General features: G+C 47.6%; 1 protein-coding gene across 1 annotated transcript; it reads left to right on the forward strand.

Moving 5' to 3' along the window:
* Positions 1-1,972: 1,972 nt before the first annotated feature.
* On the forward strand, positions 1,973-23,305 carry LOC311149203 (tripartite motif-containing protein 16-like; the record flags this gene model as incomplete). The annotated part of the gene is made up of 6 exons (XM_084186288.1): positions 1,973-2,569; positions 3,090-3,185; positions 19,083-19,316; positions 19,435-19,594; positions 19,720-19,779; positions 20,016-23,305. 6 exons carry the CDS (start codon positions 1,973-1,975, stop codon positions 20,528-20,530), a joined length of 1,662 nt encoding a protein of 553 aa, XP_084042414.1. The 3' UTR covers positions 20,531-23,305.
* Between the last annotated feature and the right edge of the window lie 215 nt (positions 23,306-23,520).

Genomic DNA, 23,520 nt, shown 5'->3' on the forward strand with positions numbered 1-23,520 from the left:
TAGAAGACATAGACATATCATTACATACAGTATAGAACACCATATAGAAGACATAGACATATCATTACATACAGTATAGAATACCATCTAGAAGACATAGACATATCATTACATACAGTATAGAACACCATATAGAAGACATAGACATATCATTACATACAGTATAGAACACCATATAGAAGACATAGACGTATCATTACATACAGTATAGAACACCATCTAGAAGACATAGACGTATCATTACATACAGTATAGAACACCATCTAGAAGACATAGACGTATCATTACATACAGTATAGAACACCATCTAGAAGACATAGACATATCATTACATACAGTATAGAACACCATATAGAAGACATATACATATCATTACATACAGTATAGAACACCATCTAGAAGACATAGACATATCATTACATACAGTATAGAACACCATCTAGAAGACATAGACATATCATTACATACAGTATAGAACACCATATAGAAGACATAGACATATCATTACATACAGTATAAACACCATCTAGAAGACATAGACATATCATTACATACAGTATAGAACACCATATAGAAGACATAGACATATCATTACATACAGTATAGAACACCATCTAGAAGACATAGACATATCATTACATACAGTATAGAACACCATATAGAAGACATAGACATATCATTACATACAGTATAAAACACCATCTAGAAGACATAGACATATCATTACATACAGTATAGAATACCATCTAGAAGACATAGACATATCATTACATACAGTATAGAACACCATATAGAAGACATAGACATATCATTACATACAGTATAGAACACCATCTAGAAGACATAGACATATCATTACATACAGTATAGAACACCATATAGAAGACATAGACATATCATTACATACAGTATAGAACACCATCTAGAAGACATAGACATATCATTACATACAGTATAGAACACCATCTAGAAGACATAGACATATCATTACATACAGTATAGAACACCATATAGAAGACATAGACATATCATTACATACAGTATAGAACACCAATTAGAAGACATAGACATATCATTACATACAGTATAGAACACCATATAGAAGACATAGACATATCATTACATACAGTATAGAACACCAATTAGAAGACATAGACATATCATTACATAGAGTATATCATAGATGACATGTATAAATCCTTCCTTTATATTTCCTGTAACACTTTCCATTCCAGTAGCCTTATTACTGGCTAGGGTTACTGCTGCTAGTACAGTGTAAGAATGAGGCATCACAGTACTTTTACACCACTGGACTAACAGGAATAATTACACACCAATAAACACACTGTAATGTAAAGTGTTACATCATTCTCAATGATCAGTCAATACATACGGTATTCATTTCACTTACAGTACATTGTATCCATTTCAAGTCCCCCCTCCCCCATTGTAGCTAATTATCTATAACACATTGTACAGTTTTATAACCACATATTAGTTATTATGGACGGTGTCATAGCACGTTAGTTTAAGGCATTACAAAATTATTTAAAAGCATTATACATATGTACTTCATAGAAACTGTTACCCTTTATATATTCTAACCACTCTATTTAATTTATTCCATATTAAGGGCCCTAACCTAGGAACACAAATCTTAGTCTCTATTAACATTGTGTACAGTTATCTCTCTCTCTCTCTCTCTCTCTCTCTCTCGCTCTCTCGCCCTCTCTCGCCCTCTCTCTCCCTCTCTCTCCCTCTCCCTCTCCCTCTCTCTCCCTCTCTCGCTCTCTCGCTCTCTCGCTCTCTCTCTCTCCCTCTCGCTCTCTCTCTCTCTCTCCCTCTCTCCCTCTAACCCCACCCCTCTGGCAGAACCAGGAAGTCCCTCCCCTCCACAAACTCTCTTCTGTGGAAACGAAACTTATCTGATTCTCTGTGTCGTCTGTCTGTGTGAGAGTGAACAACCGTCCAAATGGCTCAGCAGGGAGTACTGCTCGACCAGGACCAGTTCTGTTGTTCGGTCTGTCTGGATCTACTGAAGGAGCCGGTCACCATCCCCTGTGGACACAGTTACTGTAGAAGCTGTATTGAGGGCTGCTGGGATCAGGATGTTCTGAAAGGTGTCTATAGCTGTCCTCAGTGCAGAGAGACCTTCACTCCAAGGCCTAATCTGAGGAAAAATAACATGTTGGCTGAGTTGGTGGAGAAACTGAAGAAGACAGGACTCCAGGCTGCTCCCCCTCCTGCTCTGTGCTATGCTGGACCTGGAGATGTGGCGTGTGATTTCTGCACTGGGACCAGAAAGCAGAAAGCCCTCATGTCCTGTCTGGTGTGTCTGGCCTCTTACTGTGAGACTCACCTCCAACCTCACTATGAATTTTCTGGTTTCAAGAAACACAAGCTGGTCAAAGCCACCGCACAACTACAGGAGAAGATCTGCTCTCATCATGACAAACTGCTGGAGGTTTACTGTCGTACCGATCAGCAGTGTATCTGTTATCTGTGTACAATGGATGAACATAAAGGCCATGATACAGTGTCAGCTGCAGCAGAGAGGACTGAGAAACAGGTAAGACCAGAACTACTTGTTGGTGACTGTCTGATAAACAAATAATTAAAGATACAGTAGGAACTAAGGCTGTTTGAATATGAGATCATTCAAGTGATATCGATCCACAGCAGAACAAATATGAACACAAACCTTGATTATATAGATATGTTAACCCAGATTCTCCAAATGTATCACCATTTTCTAAAGTCAAACACCATTATCAAACACCATTGTAATTTTTTATCAAACACCATTATAATTCGTTATCAAACACCATTATCATTCGTTATCAAACACCATTATCATTCGTTATCAAACACCCAATCAGCTCCCCTGTTTTGTGCACTGTTAAAACTATAATCATTCACATAACAACTTAATAATATAATTTAAATAAATAAAAAATAAATAAATTTCACACAGACACTTCCTCAACATATTAATCCCTAACTTCTATGTGCCCTATGTCCCATTATTATACTATTGATCTACTGGACAAATAAATCTTGGTAGCTCATTGAAGAGTGATTCTCCACAGAGGCAGCTGGGGATGAGTCAGCAGAAGGTCCAGCAGAGATTCCAGGAGAGAGAGAAGGAGCTGAAGGAGCTCCAACAGGCTGTGGAGTCTCTCAAGGTGAGTATTGTTGACCAGAGGAGACACAACATTTCACTTCTCTACTCCAGTCAGAGAGAGAGAGGGGCCCCTATCCAATCCCACTGACCCCACTGTTGGGAACAGGCTGTCTGGACCCCTTTCAGAGAATAGACTGCTTAATGTAACCGGCGGGATATGAACCCGGGTCTACTGAGGAGAGAAACCAACATCTTGGGGGTTCGATCCCCGGGACCACCCATACGTAAAAATGTGTGCACACATGACTGTAAGTCGCTTTGGATAAAAGCGTCTGCTAAATGGCATATTATATATTATTATGTTACACCAAGAGGAGATTCCCTACTGGGCCGACACTGATTTTAAAGTCACAAGTGGGCTACCTCATCACATAACCATGAGTAACCATGAGTGACTCATGTCCGCTATACATTAACACGGAGCTCTCTCTCTCTCACTCTCTCTCAATTCAATTAAATGGGCTTTATTGACATGGGAAACATGTTACATTACCAAAGCAGGTTAAATAAATAATAAACGAAAGTGAAATCAATGATCAGAAATTAACAGTAAACATTGCACTCACAAAAGTTTCAAAGTAATAGAGACATTTCAAATGTTATAATTCAAGTGCAAACAGAGTGAGCCATTCGCCAGACTGAGTTCTGGAGGTGAAATGGAAATGAATGAGGGAGAGTTAAGTGAGGTAGAAGGTGTGGTGAAGAGCTCGGAACCAGAGCCTGGCATCAATGGACATGATAAAGAAGAATCTGGTGCAGTAGGAGTTACATTTTTGGAGAAAGTGGATCCATACCTTTTGGAAGATCCATTTGTAGTTTCAGGGTGGGTGGGAAAGGAGGTGGGTGCAGTTGAATCAGTGAAGGTAACCTGTAGTGGACTTGTGATATTTGTTGGTGTTTCTTCTGACCAGAGGGAGTGGGCGCTCCGTGTCACGCAACTTGGGTCAAGATCTGTTTCTTGCTTTGCTCTTAGGAACAAGGCACCATTGAAAGGAGTGATTTCTGGGGTAGCGTTAAGTGTGGAGGTGGAGCAATTCAAGTTTAAGCTTCCTGGTGTTTGTGATGCCCGCCGTTTGGTGCAACACAGACCCGGTGGTGAGCGTGGTGAAACAGAGGAGTCAGTCCTTTTGAGTTATGAGTCTTTAACAGAGAAAGTCATGTTATGATATATCAGTTATCTTGATTCGAGCTTTTGTGCCAAATCCATGAATTCAGGTGCAACGTTTATGGTCATTTCGCAGCAGTTTGTGGGAGAGAAATTCCAAGATGTTTTATGTGTGTGGAAGAGAATGGGATAAAGTATTGTTCTGGTGAATAAAGTTTGTGCCGAATCCACTGTGCTGTTTCAGGTGCAACATTTATGGTCATGTTGCAGCAGTTTGTAGGAGGGAGATTCCAAGATGTGGGAAGTGTGCAGGAGGGCATGGGATAGAGGATTGTGTAGCTTCGGTGGATAAAGTTGTGTGTGTCAACTGGAGTGTTGCCCATGTTGCTGGGGATTGGAAGTGTCCGGTGCGAGAGAGGCAGGATGAGGTGGCTAGAGTCAGGGTAGTGCAGAAGGGGTCGTATGCTGAGGCAGTGAAGAAAGTAGAGGAGGATGGGTCAAGGGTGAGAGATCCTGAGAGGATCCCTGTGAGTAGTAGATCTGTGCCAGCACAGAGGGATAGGCCAACGAGTGATATATGCTTTGGTAAAGTTAGCTTCTTAGAGTTCATAGCAATGGTTATCAACTGTACCGCACAAATGGAACGTAAATCACAGAGAATAGATATTGTGGTGGCAGCTGCAGAGAAGTATTTGGGCATACAAGATTAGACTTCAGAAGAGTTACAGGGTGTTGAGTGGTGGTGTCCCGTCCTCCCAGGCCGTTGGCATGGTGCAGGAGCAGATAGGGTCAAAGTAGTGGAATGGGGTAGTGGGTATTTAATGAGTGTAGGGTTAGTTGGAAGGGTGTTTTTTGTATTATTATAATTTCCCCTTTTCCCATTTTGTATCACAAAGTATAATGGATTTATATTATAGTCCAGTTGGGGGAAATGTCGGTGGACCAAGATTCAAAGGTCAGATTAGGAAGGAAGAGGTGGTGTTTTCTCGATTGTGCTTAGAACATTGTACATTGAACTCGTCATTACATCTGGTTGGCAAGCATGTGAATGGTTTGTGTCTGGAGGGTACGTCGATGAAACGGTGGAGCATGTGTTGTTATATTGTTGTAAGTATGTTGAAGAGAGGGAAAGATTGAAGTGTAGGGTCATTGAGGTTGGACAGGGTTGGGGGGGGGGGGTTGGAAGGGATTTTGGGGATGGGGGAGGGTCTATTAGAAGTTAGTAGGGCTCTTCTTTATTTTCTCAGAAGTACTGAGGTAGGTAGGAGGATTTAGAAATGTTGGAAACCGTGATTGACCACACACTCCAGCACAGTAGGTGGCGGCATGCACCTTTAATGTTGGTTTGTGGACCGCCATTATATCATAGAAGAAGAAGTTGGTTGCGTGAGAGTTTTGTGGTTCGTGAGGAGGGCTACTATTCTTTTTTCTTTTGGTTCTTGCGTATTTTCTGAATTTATTTTCTCATGGTGGAGGGTTTGTTTATTGGTTTCCACTGTTTATCGTTTAGAGTTGAGGGGGGAGTAGGGGTAGTTCTATATCGTGGAGCTCCGCCCCATAGGGGAGCTCTGCTCCTAGTGGTTTACCCTCTGTCCTAAGGCAGCAGCAGCCTGAGACAAAATTATGCACACACCTACAGCCAATAGGAGTACAGGTGTCCCTATAAGAGGGGGTGCCTCCCCTCAATCAGCCTCCCTTTTTCTTCAGCGACTGGATGACTAGACTGAAGAGCCAAGAAGAGACGAAGCACGAAGACTCAGGACGAAAACGCCGTTGATATTCCAGTCATCAACGTCGTCTAAATGAGCACACCGGGAGAATTTCCACCCCCAAAAGCTCTTTTCAGAGCTCAGTACAGATGTACTTCCATGGCGGCCGGTGACCACCACGACTTATGTTTCGTGTGTTTGGGATCCCAGCATGCCAAGGAAGGCGTCTGCAGTCCCCCGAATTGCGCCTCCTGCGCCCTCCTTTGTTTAAAGGAGAGGAAGCAGCGTTGGGCGTTTTTCAGGGAGGACATCCCCCTTGAGGATGTGCTGTCGATACTAGCCTCTGCTTCAGAGGCGTCGTCCGACGGTGCAGACTCGGGGGAAGATAAGGACTTTGAGGAGGAGTCTGGCATTCCAATGGAACAGTCGGACCCCGTCCCTCATACTTTCAAGCCCCCCTTTCCTTTGGAGAGGGAGAGGGCTTGTAGTCCCTATAGCGAAGGGGATACGAGCTCTGAGAGATCAGAAGCTCTCTCTTTCGCTGCAGCCTCTCTGAGAGCAGATTTTCCGGGTCTCATTGAGAGAGCTGCTCAACGGCTGGCAATAGAGCTGCCCCCTCTTCCCTCCGCACCGGAGGTTGATATGATGGAGGGCGGTCCTTATTCCAGGCCAAGGAAGGCGGCAGAGCCAGTGGCTCCTGCCATGCCTTCTTTGGCTAGGTACGTTGGAGGCTCGTGGGAGGCACCTTTAGCGGCGCGTTCGCCTGTAAAAGCGTATCTCCCATTCACGAGAGTGGAAGGAAGGCTTCAGGGTCAGGGAATCCCCAGGTTAGAGAGCGCCATGGCGGCGTATCTCGTACCGGGTTCGAGCCCTTGGCCCTCTTCCAAGAAGGCCACGTTGCCATCCCAGAAGGACCGACTCACAGCGTCGCTGTTAGAGAAGTCTTTTGGGTTGGGAGCCCAAGCTGTAGAAGCAGCTAACAACATTGGCCTCTTGGCAGCCTCTCTGTCCCGTTTAACCACGGGTAAGACAGAGATGGCACCGGAGGAGGTGGAGGAGGCGTCCAGAATTTCTGGCGCCATACTCCACCTTACACAGGCGTCCGCAGTCTGCGCGGGGAGATCCATGGCCACTTCGGTGGTCGGGGAACGACACCTCTGGTTGTCTTTGACTTCCATGAAGGAGGCAGACAGGACGTCTCTCTTGAACGCCCCCCTCTCTGACGATGGCCTCTTTGGGGTCGCAGTCAAAGAGGCGACGGAGCGTTTTTCGAAGTTGGAGGAGGAGAAGAAGCAGTTGGCCAAGCACCTGCCGTTGGCAGGACGACTCGGCCACCCTCCTCCCCAAAGGCCATCTACCTCCGCCCCTCTAAGTAGACCGGGGTCTACGACGAGGCGGCGTAATCGGCGTCATCCGGCGGCCACGAGCAGCAAGGGAGCGGGCTCGGCCCTCCCAGCAGCTACGGTAGCCCCACTACAGCCGGCGAGGGAGGTGACGAGGACGCCGACCTGGCCCTCCAAGGGAGGCAAGAGGAGGCGTACGTGACGGGACGCGGGGGAGAGGATGGAGGACGCATCGATGGTGTCGAACGCGCCCACTGTTCCCCCCCACCCTTCGGTTGAAGGGACGGGTGCTGATGTAAATGCTTTTGTTGATGTGTTTAATAAAGAGTTGTCTCCACCTGACTTTGTCAAAAAAGAGCCTCTTTTCCATAATACGTCTGGGAGCGTTCAAATCTCACCCTCTCTTCCTTACCACTCTAAGAGCCGTTCAGCCCACCGAGGGTGCGTTGCTGAACAGGCACTAAGAGTAGGTATCCAGAAGACCTCAATCAGGTCGTCACATCACACTTCACGTATAAGAAGTGCTTTACATAGAAGGCAGCAGTCCCGGTCAGATTCTGACATGAGGACGCAGCCGCTATTTGGGGATGGCGCACTAGTACAGACTAAGGTCTCCACTAGTACGAGCCAGACCCATGCTGTGTTCACGAAGGGCCCGATTACCGCGGTCACCAAGGTGCCCAGAGTATCGGCGCCCCCAGGCATTGTAACACAGCAGCTATCTGGGGACGGCGCATTATCGCAGACCAAGGTCTCGGTTAATGCGATTCAGACCCATGCTACGTTCACGGAGGGCAGGATTACTAGCGTTATGGGTATAACCAAAGTATCAGCTCCCCTGACAGAACGAGCCAGTACTCACCACACTGAGCGTGAATCAACCCACAAGGGGTGCAGAGTTGAACACACACAGAAGGTGAAAGTTAAGAAGGTATCAAGGCGCCGCCTTGTTTTACCTCATAGAGACCTCATACTACAGACTTCTAGGAGTACTGTAGTGAAGGGCTCTGATAGCGAATTGCAGTCACCTAAGATGACGCAATCGCTTGCTGGGGATGGTGCCCTGCCGCAGGCTGTGGCCTCGGTCAGTGCAATTCAGACCCGCGATGCGTTCAAGGAGGGCAGGAATACGACGGTTACGGGTTTAACCGACGTCCCTACTCCTCTTTCTTTCTCAGAACGCATTTCCTCTCCCTTTCACGGGAGGCCCACCTTGGGCTGTTCCACCACTTCAATGTTGGGGAACAGTGGCGGTAAGGGCCATAGAGGAATACAGGTCCTTCCTACTGGATGCACCACAGCTTCGCGCCCAGCCACTTTCTCTGCATTGCTGGCAGTGGCGAAGAAGCTGCACCCTCTCACGCTGGCTAGAACAGACGTTGCAGAAGGGTTATGCTCTCCAATTCCACCGGACCCCACCCCCGTTCAGGGGAGTGGTGGAGACGGTGATGAAAACGCCAGACAAAGTGGCCGCTCTGATGACAGAGATTACGGAACTTTTGGCGAAGGAGGCGGTGACAGTAGTTCCCCGGGAGCAAAGGAACAAAGGGCTATATTCACCTTATTTCCTAGTGCCCAAAAAGACGGGGGGAGTGAGGCCGATTTTGGATTTACGCATTCTCAACGAGAGCATAACCAAACGGCCCTTCCGAATGCTAACGACAAAACGTCTGCTGGAATGTGTCCAGAGAGGGGACTTTTGTACGAGCATAGACCTAAAGGACGCGTACTTTCATGTGCCGGTTCAGCCGCGTCACAGGAAGTTTCTGCGGTTCGCCTTTCAAGGGGTGGCGTACGAATACACGAGGATGCCATTTGGGTACGCCCTGGCACCTCGCACATTTTCCAAGTGTGTGGAGGCGGCATTGGAACCGTTGCGTCGTCAGGGAATACAGCTACTAGCCTACCTGGACGACCTACTGGTTCTCGCCCCGTCAGCAGAGCTGGCGATCACTCACACAACACAGACAGTGATGCATCTCACAAGTCTGGGGTTCGCGGTGAATTGGAAAAAGAGCGCGCCCTGGCCCACTCATCAGATTGTCTACCTGGGGATACAGCTAGACACTGTGAGGATGAGGGCTCGAATTTCGGACCCCCGAAGGGTAGCCTTGTTGCTAGCCCTAAGGAAGTGTCGTCCAAATCACACGGTGACGGCGCTGTCGATCATGTCACTTTTGGGTCTCATGTCGTCAGCCCACTCTGTGGTTCCGCTGGGACTCCTGCACATGCGCAGGACGCAGCGATGGTTCGCCCAACTAAGACTAGACCCATTGCGTCAACGTCATCGGTTGGTGGTGGTTCCCCTCTCGCTCAGTGCAGACCTAAACTATTGGAGAAACTTGCGCGTTCTCACGCACGGAGTCCCGATAGGAAAGGTGTCCTCTCACATCCCAGTATTCACGGATGCGTCCCTGACGGGATGGGGAGGGACATGTCAGACACAAGCGATAGGAGGTGTGTGGCCTCAATCAGGTCGTCACATCAACCTCCTGGAGTTGGAAACGGTTCGACTGGTTCTGACCCACTTCGCGTCTACCCTTCGGGGTCGCGATGTGCTGGTCTGGTCAGACAACCGGACCACAGTAGCCCACATAAATCGCCAGGGCGGAGTCAGGTCTCCTGCTCTCCATCGGGCGGCAGAGGAATTGTGGCTGTGGGCTCACGAGCACCTTCGCTCATTGAGAGCAGCACACATTCCGGGCTACTTGAACGTAGGAGCAGACCTCATGTCAAGAGGGGGTCCTCGAGACGACGAGTGGTGTCTGCATCCAGACATTGTTCTCCAGATTTGGGAACAATTCGGGAGAGCCGAAGTGGACCTATTCGCGTCACACATGAACGCGCAATGTCCTCTGTGGTTCTCTCTGAGGGAACAGGACGAACCGCCACTGGGAAGGGACGCCTTTGCGCACCAACCGTGGCCGAGAGTTCTCCTGTATGCATTCCCTCCGCTGTCCTGCATTCTCCCACTGCTAGCCAGGGTGAGGTCAGGGGGGCTGTCAGTGATACTGATAGCGCCCGATCGCCCGGGGGCTCCGTGGTTTGCGGAGATGAGTCAGATGTTGATTGCGCCACCTTGGCCAATTCCACATCGACGGGACGCGTTGTCTCAGGCGGCTGGCACGATAGGGAAATTGCCCATAATCGGCCAACCACTGAAGGCCTGGCTGCTGAGAGGGACAGGCTAGAGCGCCGTGGGTTATCTAATGCAGTAATCAGGACCATACAGGGTTCACGTGCCAGTTCCACTTCTAAGATGTATGCCAGTAGATGGAACGTGTTTTCACGATGGTGTGTCACACAAGGTGTGGACCCCATGAGCTGTCAGGTGGAGAGTATTCTCTCTTTTCTGCAGCTCATGTTTGATAAGCAAAAATCGCCTGCCACGATTAGAGTGTTTGCAGCAGCGATTTCAGCTTGTCATGAGGGTTTTGGCAGAGACAATGTCTTTAGTCACACTCTAGTGAAACGCTTCCTATTAGGAACGCGGCGACTTAGGCCAACACCTAGAATCACGCTTCCTCAGTGGGATTAGGCTTTGGTACTCGAAGCGCTATGTATGTCGCCGTTCGAGCCATTGAATCAAATACCCCTCAAGATGCTGTCTATCAAGACAGCACTGTTGCTCGCTTTGACTACAGCTAAGCGGGTCAGTGATTTGTGTGCTCTTTCGACGAGACCTGACTGCCTGGCCATCAATGGTGACCTGAGCAGAGCAGTGTTACGTCCTAACCCGGCATTTGTGCCTAAGGTTATTAAGAGTTCATATAGGTCACAGACCGTGGAGCTGTGGGCTTTTTCTCCTCCTCCTCATAGAGAGAGGAGTGAGGAGAAGCTCCATCGCCTGTGCCCGGTACGCGCTTTGGCGTGTTACGTCGAGCGCACAGCAGCGATTAGGTCATCGCCTCAGTTGTTTGTGTGTCACGGTGCGGCTGCACTAGGTAGACCACTTTCAAAACCGAGGCTGTCTCACTGGCTTTGTGAAGGCATTGAGACAGCTTATGAGGTAGCAGGGCGGCAATTGCCTCAGGGTATCAGAGCTCACTCCACTCGTGGAGTAGCGGCTTCTACTGCCCTTTTTAGAGGAACAGGAGTAGAGGATATCTGTAGAGCAGCATCCTGGTCGACGCCGTCTCCATTTATCCGTTTCTATCTCTTAGATATGTCTTCTAATTCTCTGGCTCGATCTGTACTCAGCGTGGCTGAAGGGAGATCTTGAGCAAGAAAGAGAGGAGAAGCAGGACTGTGGACACAGGTTTCCATCAGGTCCGCTTTGGTTAGAAAGACGTGTTTTTGACAGATGTGTTTTCTAACTCTTTGGCTCGGTCTGTACTCAGCATAGCTGAAGGGAGATCTGGAGTTAGGAAGAGAGGGAAAAGCAGGACTATGGACAGGGTTTCCATCAGGTCCGCTTTGGATAAGAAAACATATTTTGTGGCATGAATCCTGACTGACAGGGTCAGTACAGTAGAGGCATGTGTTGATTAACAGAATGTGAGGTCATCTATCTGCTTGCTCAGTTAGTATGACTCATGTTTTTGTTCCTGCCCACTAATCTCTGGGATTCCATTGAGTGAGTGAGGCGGTCTACCGCGTTACAATGTAGAGTGACACTTGGTGTCATTCCATTAGTGGTCGGTAGTGTTTTCACAGGATATTGAGGCACATCTATCTGCTAGTACAGATTAGTATGGCTTCTATTCTGGTGATCTGCCCACTAGTCATTGGCATTGCCATTGGACTAGGTGGGGCGGGTCTTTTAACCAATGACGCGGTATATTGTGACGCCCGTAGGGGTTTTTAGTTGCAGTACTGCGGGACTCGGTTGCAGCCATTGCTAGGCTTGACTTTCTCGTTTCGATGGGAAGTGTTAGGCTCGGCAGGGAGTACATTTTGGAGCGCTACGCTCCGCCTTAAACCACTAGGAGCAGAGCTCCCCATTGGGGCGGAGCTCCATGATATAGAACGATTAGTTACCGGAGTGTAACTCCAGTTCTATGAGTGGAGCGGAGCCCCATAGGACTTAAGGCCCTACCGACCCTCTCTAGTCTCGCTGAAGAAAAATATCTCGGGAGGCTGATTGAGGGGAGGCACCCCCTCTTATAGGGACACCTGTACTCCTATTGGCTGTAGGTGTGTGCATAATTTTGTCTCAGGCTGCTGCTGCCTTAGGGCAGAGGGTAAACCACTAGGAGAAGAGCTCCCCTATGGGGCTCCGCTCCACTCATAGAACTGGAGTTACACTCCGGTAACTAATCGTTTGTTAGGGCGGCGTGATGGCCTCAACCGAGTGGAGAAGAAACGCTGTCGCTTCGGGTGCGTTCCGGAGAAAGGTGTGGAGGAAGTTTTGGTCATGGTCGGCGAACAGGTTGGAGCAGAACATCTGCACTCTGCATCCAGAATGAACAAGGCGGTGGTCGTGTTAATGAAAAAGGTTTGTCTTGTTGCGAGTGGGATTTTTGTGAGGGGTGTGTTGGTGCAGATTTCGCCTCTTTCGATAAGAGTTGTGGTGGCTAATCTGCCTCTGTTTATTGCTTACGAACAGACCGCAAGTAGTTGGTTCGTTTTGGTAAATTTGCAAGTGGTTTTCGTGTGCTCTCGGCTGGGTGCCAAGCGGAATCCGTTAAACATGTCTCTTTTCGTAGACAAGTGTTTGTTTCTTAACAAACTTCAAGGTTACACAGGGGAGGGGTGGAACACAGGGTTTGCTAGCACAGATAGTTTTTGGTGTTTCTAGTGTGGGGATCATCAGTTATAGGCTACAAGCAGCAATATGATTGATAGGTAGGACAGGTATTGAACCCCGGCCAAATAATCCCTACTCAGATGCGCTAACCTCAACCCTAGTAAACATGCATTATAAAAACCTTCTACATAAAATTCTCATATTGGGAGTAAATAGCCTCTGAATAGAAAAGAAAAAACACTGCATCTTCCAGCCCACCAATAAATTACATAATGCAACCGTTGCGGTTAGCATATTTACCTCAACATGCCCCTCGCTTGCGTGAGAAGGCAGAGTGCTCGATGCTGGTTGATGAATTTGACAATTAATGTACTAGGAAAATACGTTTTTGTCGACCAGAGGTGACTGAATTAATGTTCAGGCGTATTGATAATCATTATAGTAATGAAGTATAATTTCAAAACATGACCATAAAAACAGGTAATAATAAACATGAATCATCATTATATTACTTCACAGTAATGTGTTAAATGCTTTTTCAGACTCCGGTGGGCGAAGGCTTGGTGGGCTCATCCCAGGAAATATTGCCTGTCATTGGGGAAGAGGCTCTGATCAGGGGGGAAGTGCAGAGGGGCAGAGACTGGGGAGGAGGAGGACGGTACCGTGCCAATGGAGGAGGAGGAAGAGGGGGGAGGTGAGTCTGCAGGAGCGGAGGACAAGGCGGTCTCGTTTTCAGATGGCTCATTGGATCCAGAGCTGACAGCCAGTCAGGCTGAGGGCCCAGTATATACGCTGAGAGAACTTTCTAGGTTCCTGATGGAGACTAAAGGGGAAAAAGAAGGTTCTGCTGGAGTCTTATTTGATTGATCCTGGAAGGTTTGTAAGGTCAGTACAACACGTGATGAAGAATGAGGGGTTTAGTGTCCTCTCACCCAGGAAGCGGTATAGGCTGAGAAAATGGGTCATGGGTTCTTAAGGGCATGTCTTCAGAATCTGATTAAATTGATGTTTTTTTCTGGCATGGCGGCTTTATGGGCTTCTCTACTGGTTTCTGATTGTGGTGATTTCCCTCCCACCTCTTATGGAGATTTCACGGTTAGACTTCCTTAACATGAACGGCAGCAAAGACTGGGGGAATATGTAAACCAAAAACATTTAAATGCCATGGCAGAAATCTTAGTGCAGGGGTAGCAAAATATGTGTGTAAGGGTATGTTGTTAGTGTTTAGAGCAGGGTTCTTCAATTCCGGTCCTGGAGGGCCGAAACACTTCTGTTTTTTATTTCTACCTGGTAGTTAATTGCACTCACCTGGTGTCCCAGGTCTGAATTAGCCCCTGATTAGAAGGAGAGGATGAAAAACAGAGGTGTTTCGGCCCTCCAGGACCGGAATTGAAGAACCCTGGTTTAGAGCCCAAATAATGACCTTGTCTTTGCTTTCATAAATGTGTCTGCACCTGGTCCTCTGTAGCTCAGCTGGTACATCACGGCGCTTGTAACGCCAGGGTAGTGGGTTCGATCCCCGGGACCACCCATACACAAAAATGTATATATATACACTGCTCAAAAAAATAAAGGGAACACTTAAACAACACAATGTAACTCTAAGTCAATCACATTTCTGTGAAATCAAACTGTCCACTTAGGAAGCAACACTGATTGACAATACATTTCACATGCTGTTGTGCAAATGGAATAGACAACAGGTGGAAATTATAGGCAATTAGCAAGACACCCCCAATAAAAGACTGGTTTTGCAGTTGGTGACCACAGACCACTTCTCAGTTCCTATGCTTCCTGGCTGATGTTTTGGTCACTTTTGAATGCTGGCGGTGCTTTCACTCTAGTGGTAGCATGAGACGGAGTCTACAACCCACACAAGTGGCTCAGGTAGTGCAGCTCATCCAGGATGGCACATCAATGCGAGCTGTGGCAAAAAGGTTTGCTGTGTCTGTCAGCGTAGTGTCCAGAGCATGGAGGCGCTACCAGGAGACAGGCCAGTACATCAGGAGACGTGGAGGAGGCCGTAGGAGGGTAACAACCCAGCAGCAGGACTGCTACCTCCACCTTTGTGCAAGGAGGAGCAGGGGGAGCACTGCCAGAGCCCTGCAAAATGACCTCCAGAAGGCCACAAATGTGCATGTGTCTGCTCAAACGGTCAGAAACAGACTCCATGAGGGTGGTATGAGGGCCCGACGTCCACAGGTGGGGGTTGTGCTTACAGCCCAACACCGTGCAGGACGTTTGGCATTTGCCAGAGAACACCAAGATTGGCAAATTCGCCACTGGCGCCCTGTGCTCTTCACAGATGAAAGCAGGTTCACACTGAGCACGTGACAGACGTGACAGAGTCTGGAGACGCCATGGAGAACGTTCTGCTGCCTGCAACATCCTCCAGCATGACCGGTTTGGCGGTGGGTCAGTCATGGTGTGGGGTGACATTTCTTTGGGGGGCCGCACAGCCCTCCATGTGCTCGCCAGAGGTAGCCTGACTGCCATTAGGTACCGAGATGAGATCCTCAGACCCCTTGTGAGACCATATGCTGGTGCGGTTGGCCCTGGGTTCCTCCTAATGCAAGACAATGCTAGACCTCATGTGGCTGGTGTGTGTCAGCAGTTCCTGCAAGAGGAAGGCATTGATGCTATGGACTGGCCTGCCCGTTCCCCAGACCTGAATCCAATTGAGCACATCTGGGACATCATGTCTCGCTCCATCCACCAACGCCACGTTGCACCACAGACAGTCCAGGAGTTGGCGGATGCTTTAGTCCAGGTCTGGGAGTAGATCCCTTAGGAGACCATAAGCCACCTCATCAGGAGCATGCCCAGGCGTTGTAGGGAGGTCATACAGGCACGTGGAGGCCACACACACTACTGAGCCTCATTTTGACTTGTTTTAAGGACATTACATCAAAGTTGGATCAGCCTGTAGTGTGGTTTTCCACTTTAATTTTGAGGGTGACTCCAAATCCAGACCTCCATGGGTTGATACATTTGATTTCCATTGATCATTTTTGTGTGATTTTGTTGTCAGCACATTCAACTATGTAAAGAAAAAAGTATTTAATAAGATTATTTCATTCATTCAGATCTAGGATGTGTTATTTTAGTGTTCCCTTTATTTTTTTGAGCAGTGTATATATAAGCACGCATGACTGTAAGTCGCTTTGGATAAAAGCGTCTGCAAAATGGCACATTATATTATATTATAGTACAGGGCTCAGTTCTCTGTTTCACCAGAGGGGTTGGAAAAACAGAGTGGGGAAACCAAGAAAATCCCTTGTTTTACGTTTGTCTGATGGGCGGGTAACTTCTGTTGTGGGGAGATGAGGGAGCCTGATGGGTGGGTAACTTCTGTTGTGAGGAGATGAGGCTGTGGAGTTGTACTCTGATTTATAGAGGGCAGAACTCTGTGGTCCTCTGTAGCTCAGCTGGTAGAGCATGGCGCTTGTAATGCCAGGTTAGTGGGTTCGATCCCCGGGACCACCCATATGTAAAAATGTATGTACATGACTGTAAGTCGCTTTGGATAAAAGCGTCTGCTAAATGGCATATTATTATTATTATTATTATCCTGGGTTTTCTCAGGTTCTGCTCACAGACCTTTCCAAACTCTCTCTGTCACAGATAAATCAAATAGACATTTCCCTGGCCTTACACAAACTCTCAGCTGCTGTCTCTCAGACAGTCTGCCTGTGGATTATTATAAAAAGTTCTGGGAAATTATTGGACAGGATGTGTGTTGTGTGAGTGCGTCGGGGTGGGGGAGCTGTCGCTAAGCTGTAGACGGGAGGCTTTGACTCTCCTGCCCAAAAAAGGGGATTTGAGCGACTTAAAGAACTGGAGGCCTGTGGCATTTCTCTGTTTGGACTATAAGGTCTTTACCAAGGTCCTCGTTAACAGACTGAAGTCCCACCTGGACTCTATTGTACACAAGGACCAAACGTACTGTGTACCAGGACGCTCAAACACAGACAATCTGTTCATAATCAGGAGAAAGCCTTTGATAGGGTGTACCATGAATATCTGTTCAATGTGTAGTTTTGGTTGTGGGGAGAATTTTGTGGCCTGTGTTCAAATGTTGTACGCTTGGGGCTTCATGTATGGTCAAGGTGGGGGGAGGGCTCAGTAGGCCAGTCTGGGTAGGGAGGGGCATTCACCAGCGACAGTTCAATCGTTCTGACTCAAAGCGGTGCAGAGGCTACTGTACCGTACGGAGGTGGGCTGGAGGGAACCAGCATGTGCTCTGTTGAGGAGGGCTGGTGGTTTGGGGCTGGATCAGCAGCTCTTCATTAACATTTAACATTTAAGTCATTTAGCAGACGCTCTTATCCAGAGCGACTTAAAAATTGGTGCATTCAACTTAGGATAGCCAGTGGGACAACTACATCTCGATCACAATAAGTACATTTCTTTAAAGAAGTCAGTGCTAGCAGGTGAAATAAGTCAGGTGTTAGTAAAGGGGGGGTAGAAGGATAACTATTATACTATTCCAGGTATTCCTTAAAGAGGTGGGGTTTCAAGTGTCTCCGGAAGGTGGTCAGTGACTCCGCTGTCCTGGCGTCGTGGGGGAGCTTGTTCCACCATTGGGGTGCCAGAGCAGCGAATAGCTTTGACTGGGCTGAGCGGGAACTGTGCTTCCGTAGAGGTAGGGGGGCTAGCAGGCCAGAGGTGGATGAACGTAGTGCCCTCGTTTGGGTGTAGGGTCTGATCAGAGCCTGAAGTTAAGGAGGTGCCGTTCCACTCACAGCTCCGTTGGCAAGCACCATGGTCTTGTAGTAGATGCAAGCTTCAACTGGAAGCCTGTGGAGTGTGCGGAGGAGCGGGGTGACATGAGAGAACTTGGGAAGGTTGAACACCAGACGGGCTGCAGCGTTCTGGATAAGTTGCAGGGGTTTAATGGCACAGGCAGGGAGCCCAGCCAACAGCGAGTTGCAGTAATCCAGACGGGAGATGACAAGTGCCTGGATTAGGACCTGTGCCGCTTTCTGTGTAAGGTAGGGTCGTACTCTGCGAATGTTGTAAAGCATGAACCTGCAGGATCGGGTCACCGCTTTGATGTTAGCAGAGAATGACTGGGTGTTGTCCAGGGTCACGCCAAGGTTCTTTGCACTCTGGGAGGAGGACACAATGGAGTTGTCAACCGTGATGGCGAGATCATGGAGCGGGCAGTCCTTCCCCGGGAGGAAGAGCAGCTCCGTCTTGCCGAGGTTCAGCTTGAGGTGGGGATCCGTCATCCATACTGATATGTCTGCCAGACATGCAGAGATGCGATTCGCCACCTGGTTATCAGAATTAATTGTGTGTCGTCTGCGTAGCAATGATAGGAGAGACCATGCGGCCGGAGAGACTCAATACAGCAGGGGTCTCTGATTTCTATGCTGCAGTACTGAGGGCTGGAGCAGCCTGAGGAGGGGCCACCACCGTTTCCACCACTGCAAGGGACAGTAGAGACTGGGGACTGGCAGGAGAGTCCGGAGAACTTACTGACTTTTAACACTCTGAGCTTAGTGGGAGTGAAGGGGCATCAGTGGCAGGGGGTTGTGGGGGCTGAGAGCATGGCAGGGTATAGGTGGAGGGTGCTCTATAAGCTCCCAGTGCTGGAAAGGTCAGGGGTCGTCCAGTGGATGGTATTACATGGAGCCCTGGACACCAATAGCTGGTTGGCTCGGGTTGACCTGGGAGTTGGGGAGGGGTGTCCGTTTTCTGCAATGACAGACTGTTCATCATGTTTTTTCTGTGTTGCCAGGGTAATGCCATTACTGTTGACGCCTTAGGGTTGAGTTTGAGTTGTACAAAATGATCAACAGTGTGGAGATGTTTCAGGAGGTATGGGGGCTCAGGGGGGCTGTCTGTACGGCTGGAGAGGAGGGGTTGGATGGACGGTTGGAATGTGGTGCTGGATGGTGTATTGTACTGTGGTGTTGGGTACTGGATAATGTGATTGTGTGGAGGTTGTGGTGTCACGCAATGTGCTTTTAGGGGTGGGGGTGTTAGTGTAATGAGGATGGCTCATTAAAGTAAGACAAGTCTCTCTCTCTCTCTCTCTTAACAGCGCTCTGCACAGGCAGCAGTGGAGGACAGTGATAAGATCTTTACCAAGCTGATCCGCTCCATTGAGAGAAGGCGCTCTGAGGTGAAGGAGCTGATCAGAGCCCAAGAGAAGGCTCAAGTGAGTCAAGCTGAAGGACTCCTGGAGCAACTGGAGCAGGAGATAGCTGAGCGGAGGAAGAGAAGCACTGAGCTGGAGCAGCTCTCACACACAGAGGATCACATCCATTTCCTCCAGGTAACTCAACTGCCTTGATACATGTGATATGAAATTAAAACTCTCAATCATTTGGTTCTGCTCCCTCTCACTCTCTCTCTCTCTCTCTCTCTCTCTCCCTCTCTCTCTCTCCCCCCAGAGTTATCAGTCTCTCTCCAGTACCAGTGTATCTTCAGACTTACCCAGCATCGTTGTCCGTCCTCTTCAGTACTTTGGAGATGTGAGTAAGACTGTGTCTGAACTGAGAGAGAAACTAGAAGACGTCCTTATAGGAGAATGGACCAAGATCTCCACTACAGGTGTGTTGAAAATAATAAGAACATCAACTTTAGACCATTGAAAGTTCCCTACTAGTCATATACATGTGGAATATGGTATGATGATAACATTCCCTCTCTCTGTGAATGTGTTTGTGTGTCTGTAGTGAATATAGTGGAGGTTGTACTGCCTCCAGAGCCCAAGACCAGAGAACAGTTCTTACAATGTGAGTCTCTTTATTCTGAAGTAACTAACAGTCTCTTTTTACTGACACTCCTAACAATCCCTCTAGAAATATATAGCAATAGTAGATCTAATCAAAGACTGGGTATCTATCTGACTCCTCATATTTCTCTGATTTGATCTCTGCTGTGCTCTAATCAAAGACAGGGTAGATACAGTATCTGACTTAACTTATTGTTCTAACTCCCCTCATTGGTCTCTGCTCTGCTCTTCTCCCAGATTCCTGTCAGCTCACACTGGACCCAAACACAGCAGACACACTCCTCTCTCTGTCTGAAGGGAACAGAAAGGTGACCGATACAGACCAAGAACAACCATATCCTGATCATCCAGACAGATTCACCAACTATTGTCAGGTTCTGTGTAGAGAGGGTCTGTCTGGACGCTGTTACTGGGAGGTGGAGTGGAGTGGGGAGTGTGTTGTTACAGCAGTCTCATATAAAGACATCAGCAGAACAAAGACAGATGGTCCATTTGGATTCAATAACAAGTCCTGGAGGTTAGAGTGCTCTAGTGGTGGTTTTTGGTTCAGACACAATAATGTTGTGACTAAAGTATCAGGCCCTCAGTCCTCCAGAGTAGGAGTGGACCTGGATCACAAGGCAGGTACTCTGTCCTTCTACAGTGTCTCTGACACAATGACCCTCCTCCACAGAGTCCAGACCACATTCACTCAGCCCCTCTATCCTGGGTTTAATCTCTATTATGGTACTGCTGAGCTGGTTAAACTGTAGTAGGGTCCACATAGATACTAGTCATGCTGGTGTAGTCTATAGCTGAGCTGGTTAAACTGTAGTAGGGTCCACATAGATACTAGTCATGCTGGTGTAGTCTATAGCTGAGCTGGTTAAACTGTAGTAGGGTCCACATAGATACTAGTCATGCTGGTGTAGTCTATAGCTGAGCTGGTTAAACTATAGTAGGGTCCACATAGATACTAGTCATGCTGGTGTAGTCTATAGCTGAGCTGGTTAAACTGTAGTAGGGTCTACATAGATACTAGTCATGCTGGTGGTGATGGTCCCCAGATGTGATGATTCATTCTGCTCTGTTTTTATGTACAATGATTAGATTGATTTGATCTTCAGAAGATGTTATGAATTACAATTCAATGCATTCATATTACCGTATTGGTCCGAATATAAGACGACCCTGATTATAAGACGACCCCCCGTTTTTCAACACAAACATTTAGAAAAACAGATTTGCAGACTAGATTTGCCGAACAAAGAACTTCATTTTATTTTAAAATAACAATATTAAAAACACAGTGAATTAAACACAAAGGCAAACTATGTACAGTATGATTCAAAATTAATATCAAGCAATAATAAAGCAACATTTTTAAATAACAGAGAAAATACAGGCCACACATTTAACTAAACTTAACAAAAATTCGCCAAACTTCTCCTCCGATGTCTCTCTATCCCTCACACACGTCCTCTGCCCCGCTGTGTTCGCTCTCGCTGTCATCGCTCCCCAGCTGCTCCGCTTCCACCGGCTCCTCCCAAAGCACGTCGTCCTCGCTGCCGTCCAATGCATTTGAGATGCAACATTTTTTAAAGCCATCGATGATGCTCTGTGAGGGAATAGCATCCCATGCATGCAGGATCCATTCACACAGTAGACGGACTGACGGCTTCTGTATTTTCCCGGTCGGTGTGAGTGCGTGGTTGCCAGACAGGAGCCACTCTGTGTATTTTTTTCGCAGGTTATCCTTGAAAGGCTTGTTCACAACTACGTCCAACACCTGTAGCTGGCTTGTCATTCCCCCTGGTATGATCACAAGATCCCCGTTCATTGCTCGCACCTGACTTTTCACGGGCTCAGTCAGATGTCCGCGGAACGCATCCAGAACGAGCATGTTCCTCCTCTTCCTCAGTCCCCCGTAGCGTGCGCCCCACACAACCTTTAGCCAGTCCACTACAAGCCCCGACTCCATCCAGCCCTTCTCCTGGGCGCGCACAATAATGCCAGCTGGCATTGGGTCCTTTGGCACAGTCTTACGCTTAAGAATGACATACGGGGGGAGTTTGCTGCCACCAGCGAGACATGTCAACATGACAGTGACGCGGCTCTTCTCGTTGCCCGTTGATTTCACCAACACAGACTTTTCTCCCTTTCTATTGACAGTCACCGATGTTGGCATGTCGAAATAAACGGGTGTCTGATCAGCATTGCCGATCTGATCCAGCGGGTAGGAGTGCTTCTTCCTCAGGTTGATAACAAAGCGCTGAAACGAAAGCAGCTTCTCTCCGAAGTCTGACGGCAGGCGTTGGGCCAAACTCGTTCTCCGTCTAAGTGACAGTCCATTACGCCGCATCATCCTACGACACCAGCCGAGGCTGGCTTTAAATCCAGTGATGTTGAGCTCTCTGGCGATTTCCAGGGCCTTAACCTGGATGACAGCTCTGGTAATGGGCATTCCCTCACTTCTTTTTTCCCTGACATATTCAAAAACCCTCCGGTCAACCTCAATGAAACGACCACTTTGAGGACCACGGAAGGATTTTCGCTGACTGTTAGCATCTTTTAGACGTTGTTTTTCTGCTCGCCATCTTCTTACATTACACTCAGTGACCCCGAATGTCTTGGCAGCTTGGCAGTTGTTAGATGACTCTGCCTTATTGACAACCATTATTTTGAAATTGGCATCATAGCTCCTCCGCTGTTGTTTATTGACCTGGCCCACTTTTGAGCCACTTGTCTCTAAATGGTCAGCCTGTCTTTCCATCTTTAAACACCGGTAACGGGCTGGTTGTTAAGGACGCCTCTTCCCTCCGTCCGGAACGAATTTTTGGCGCCATCTGTGCCCGCGAATGTGTATTGACATTTAAAGGGAGCGCCGAAGAAGAGAAACTGCGCTCTGAATACTAGACCCCGAATATAAGACGACCCGACTTTTTTGGACCTATTTCGAGGGGAAAAAAGGCCGTCTTATATTCGGACCAATACGGTATTTGTAAGTGCAACGTTTTAATCTTATATATTTACATTAATCATGATGTATGCTGTTAATGTATGTTGGTTGTCATTCAGAACCATTGAAATGTTTTCTCAATTGGTTCTCTGTCTCAATGTAATTTTCCTCAGTATCATGGAACAGGTAGTGTTACTTACGTGCTAATTGAACTATATGGGCCGGTTTCCCGGACACAGATGAAGCCTAGTTCTAGACTAAAAAGCATGTTTAATGGAGATGTCCGGGAAACCGACCCTAAGTTTGGCATCTTTTATTCTCCCATACTGCTCAGTCAAGCAAAATTAAACCTGTCCAGCAGGTGGTGCTATTAACCAAACAATAAAAACCCAGCAGATATCTTGACTTGCCACTCAGTATATATCAGTAATGTTCAGAATTGTACTTTAATATCATTGGAGATTGATGGTCTTTTTAATCCACTACCCAGAGTCAGGAACAGATGAAGTTAGGTCTGCTACTGTTCAGTTATTAAATATGATTCATGGTGATGGGAAATAAAAAATCCATCTAGTAGTAGTTTTCCTTTGCTATTTATTCCAAGGTGTGTCTTTAACTTGTAAATGGATTGTGTAGAAGCTGGCATGTGGTGTGGATGATAGAATAGAGTGAATAGAGGAGAGAAGAGAGGAGGAGAGGAGAACATCATATAGAAGACAGATAAGATAGAGAGACAATTCATACCCAGGGGAGTTACTGACTCTGGCCCAAATGACACCCTGTTCCCAACGTAGTGCACTAGGC

This window comes from Coregonus lavaretus (assembly GCF_964263955.1).
Source record: "Coregonus lavaretus genome assembly, chromosome: 21".
Taxonomy (NCBI): Eukaryota; Metazoa; Chordata; class Actinopteri; order Salmoniformes; family Salmonidae; genus Coregonus; species Coregonus lavaretus.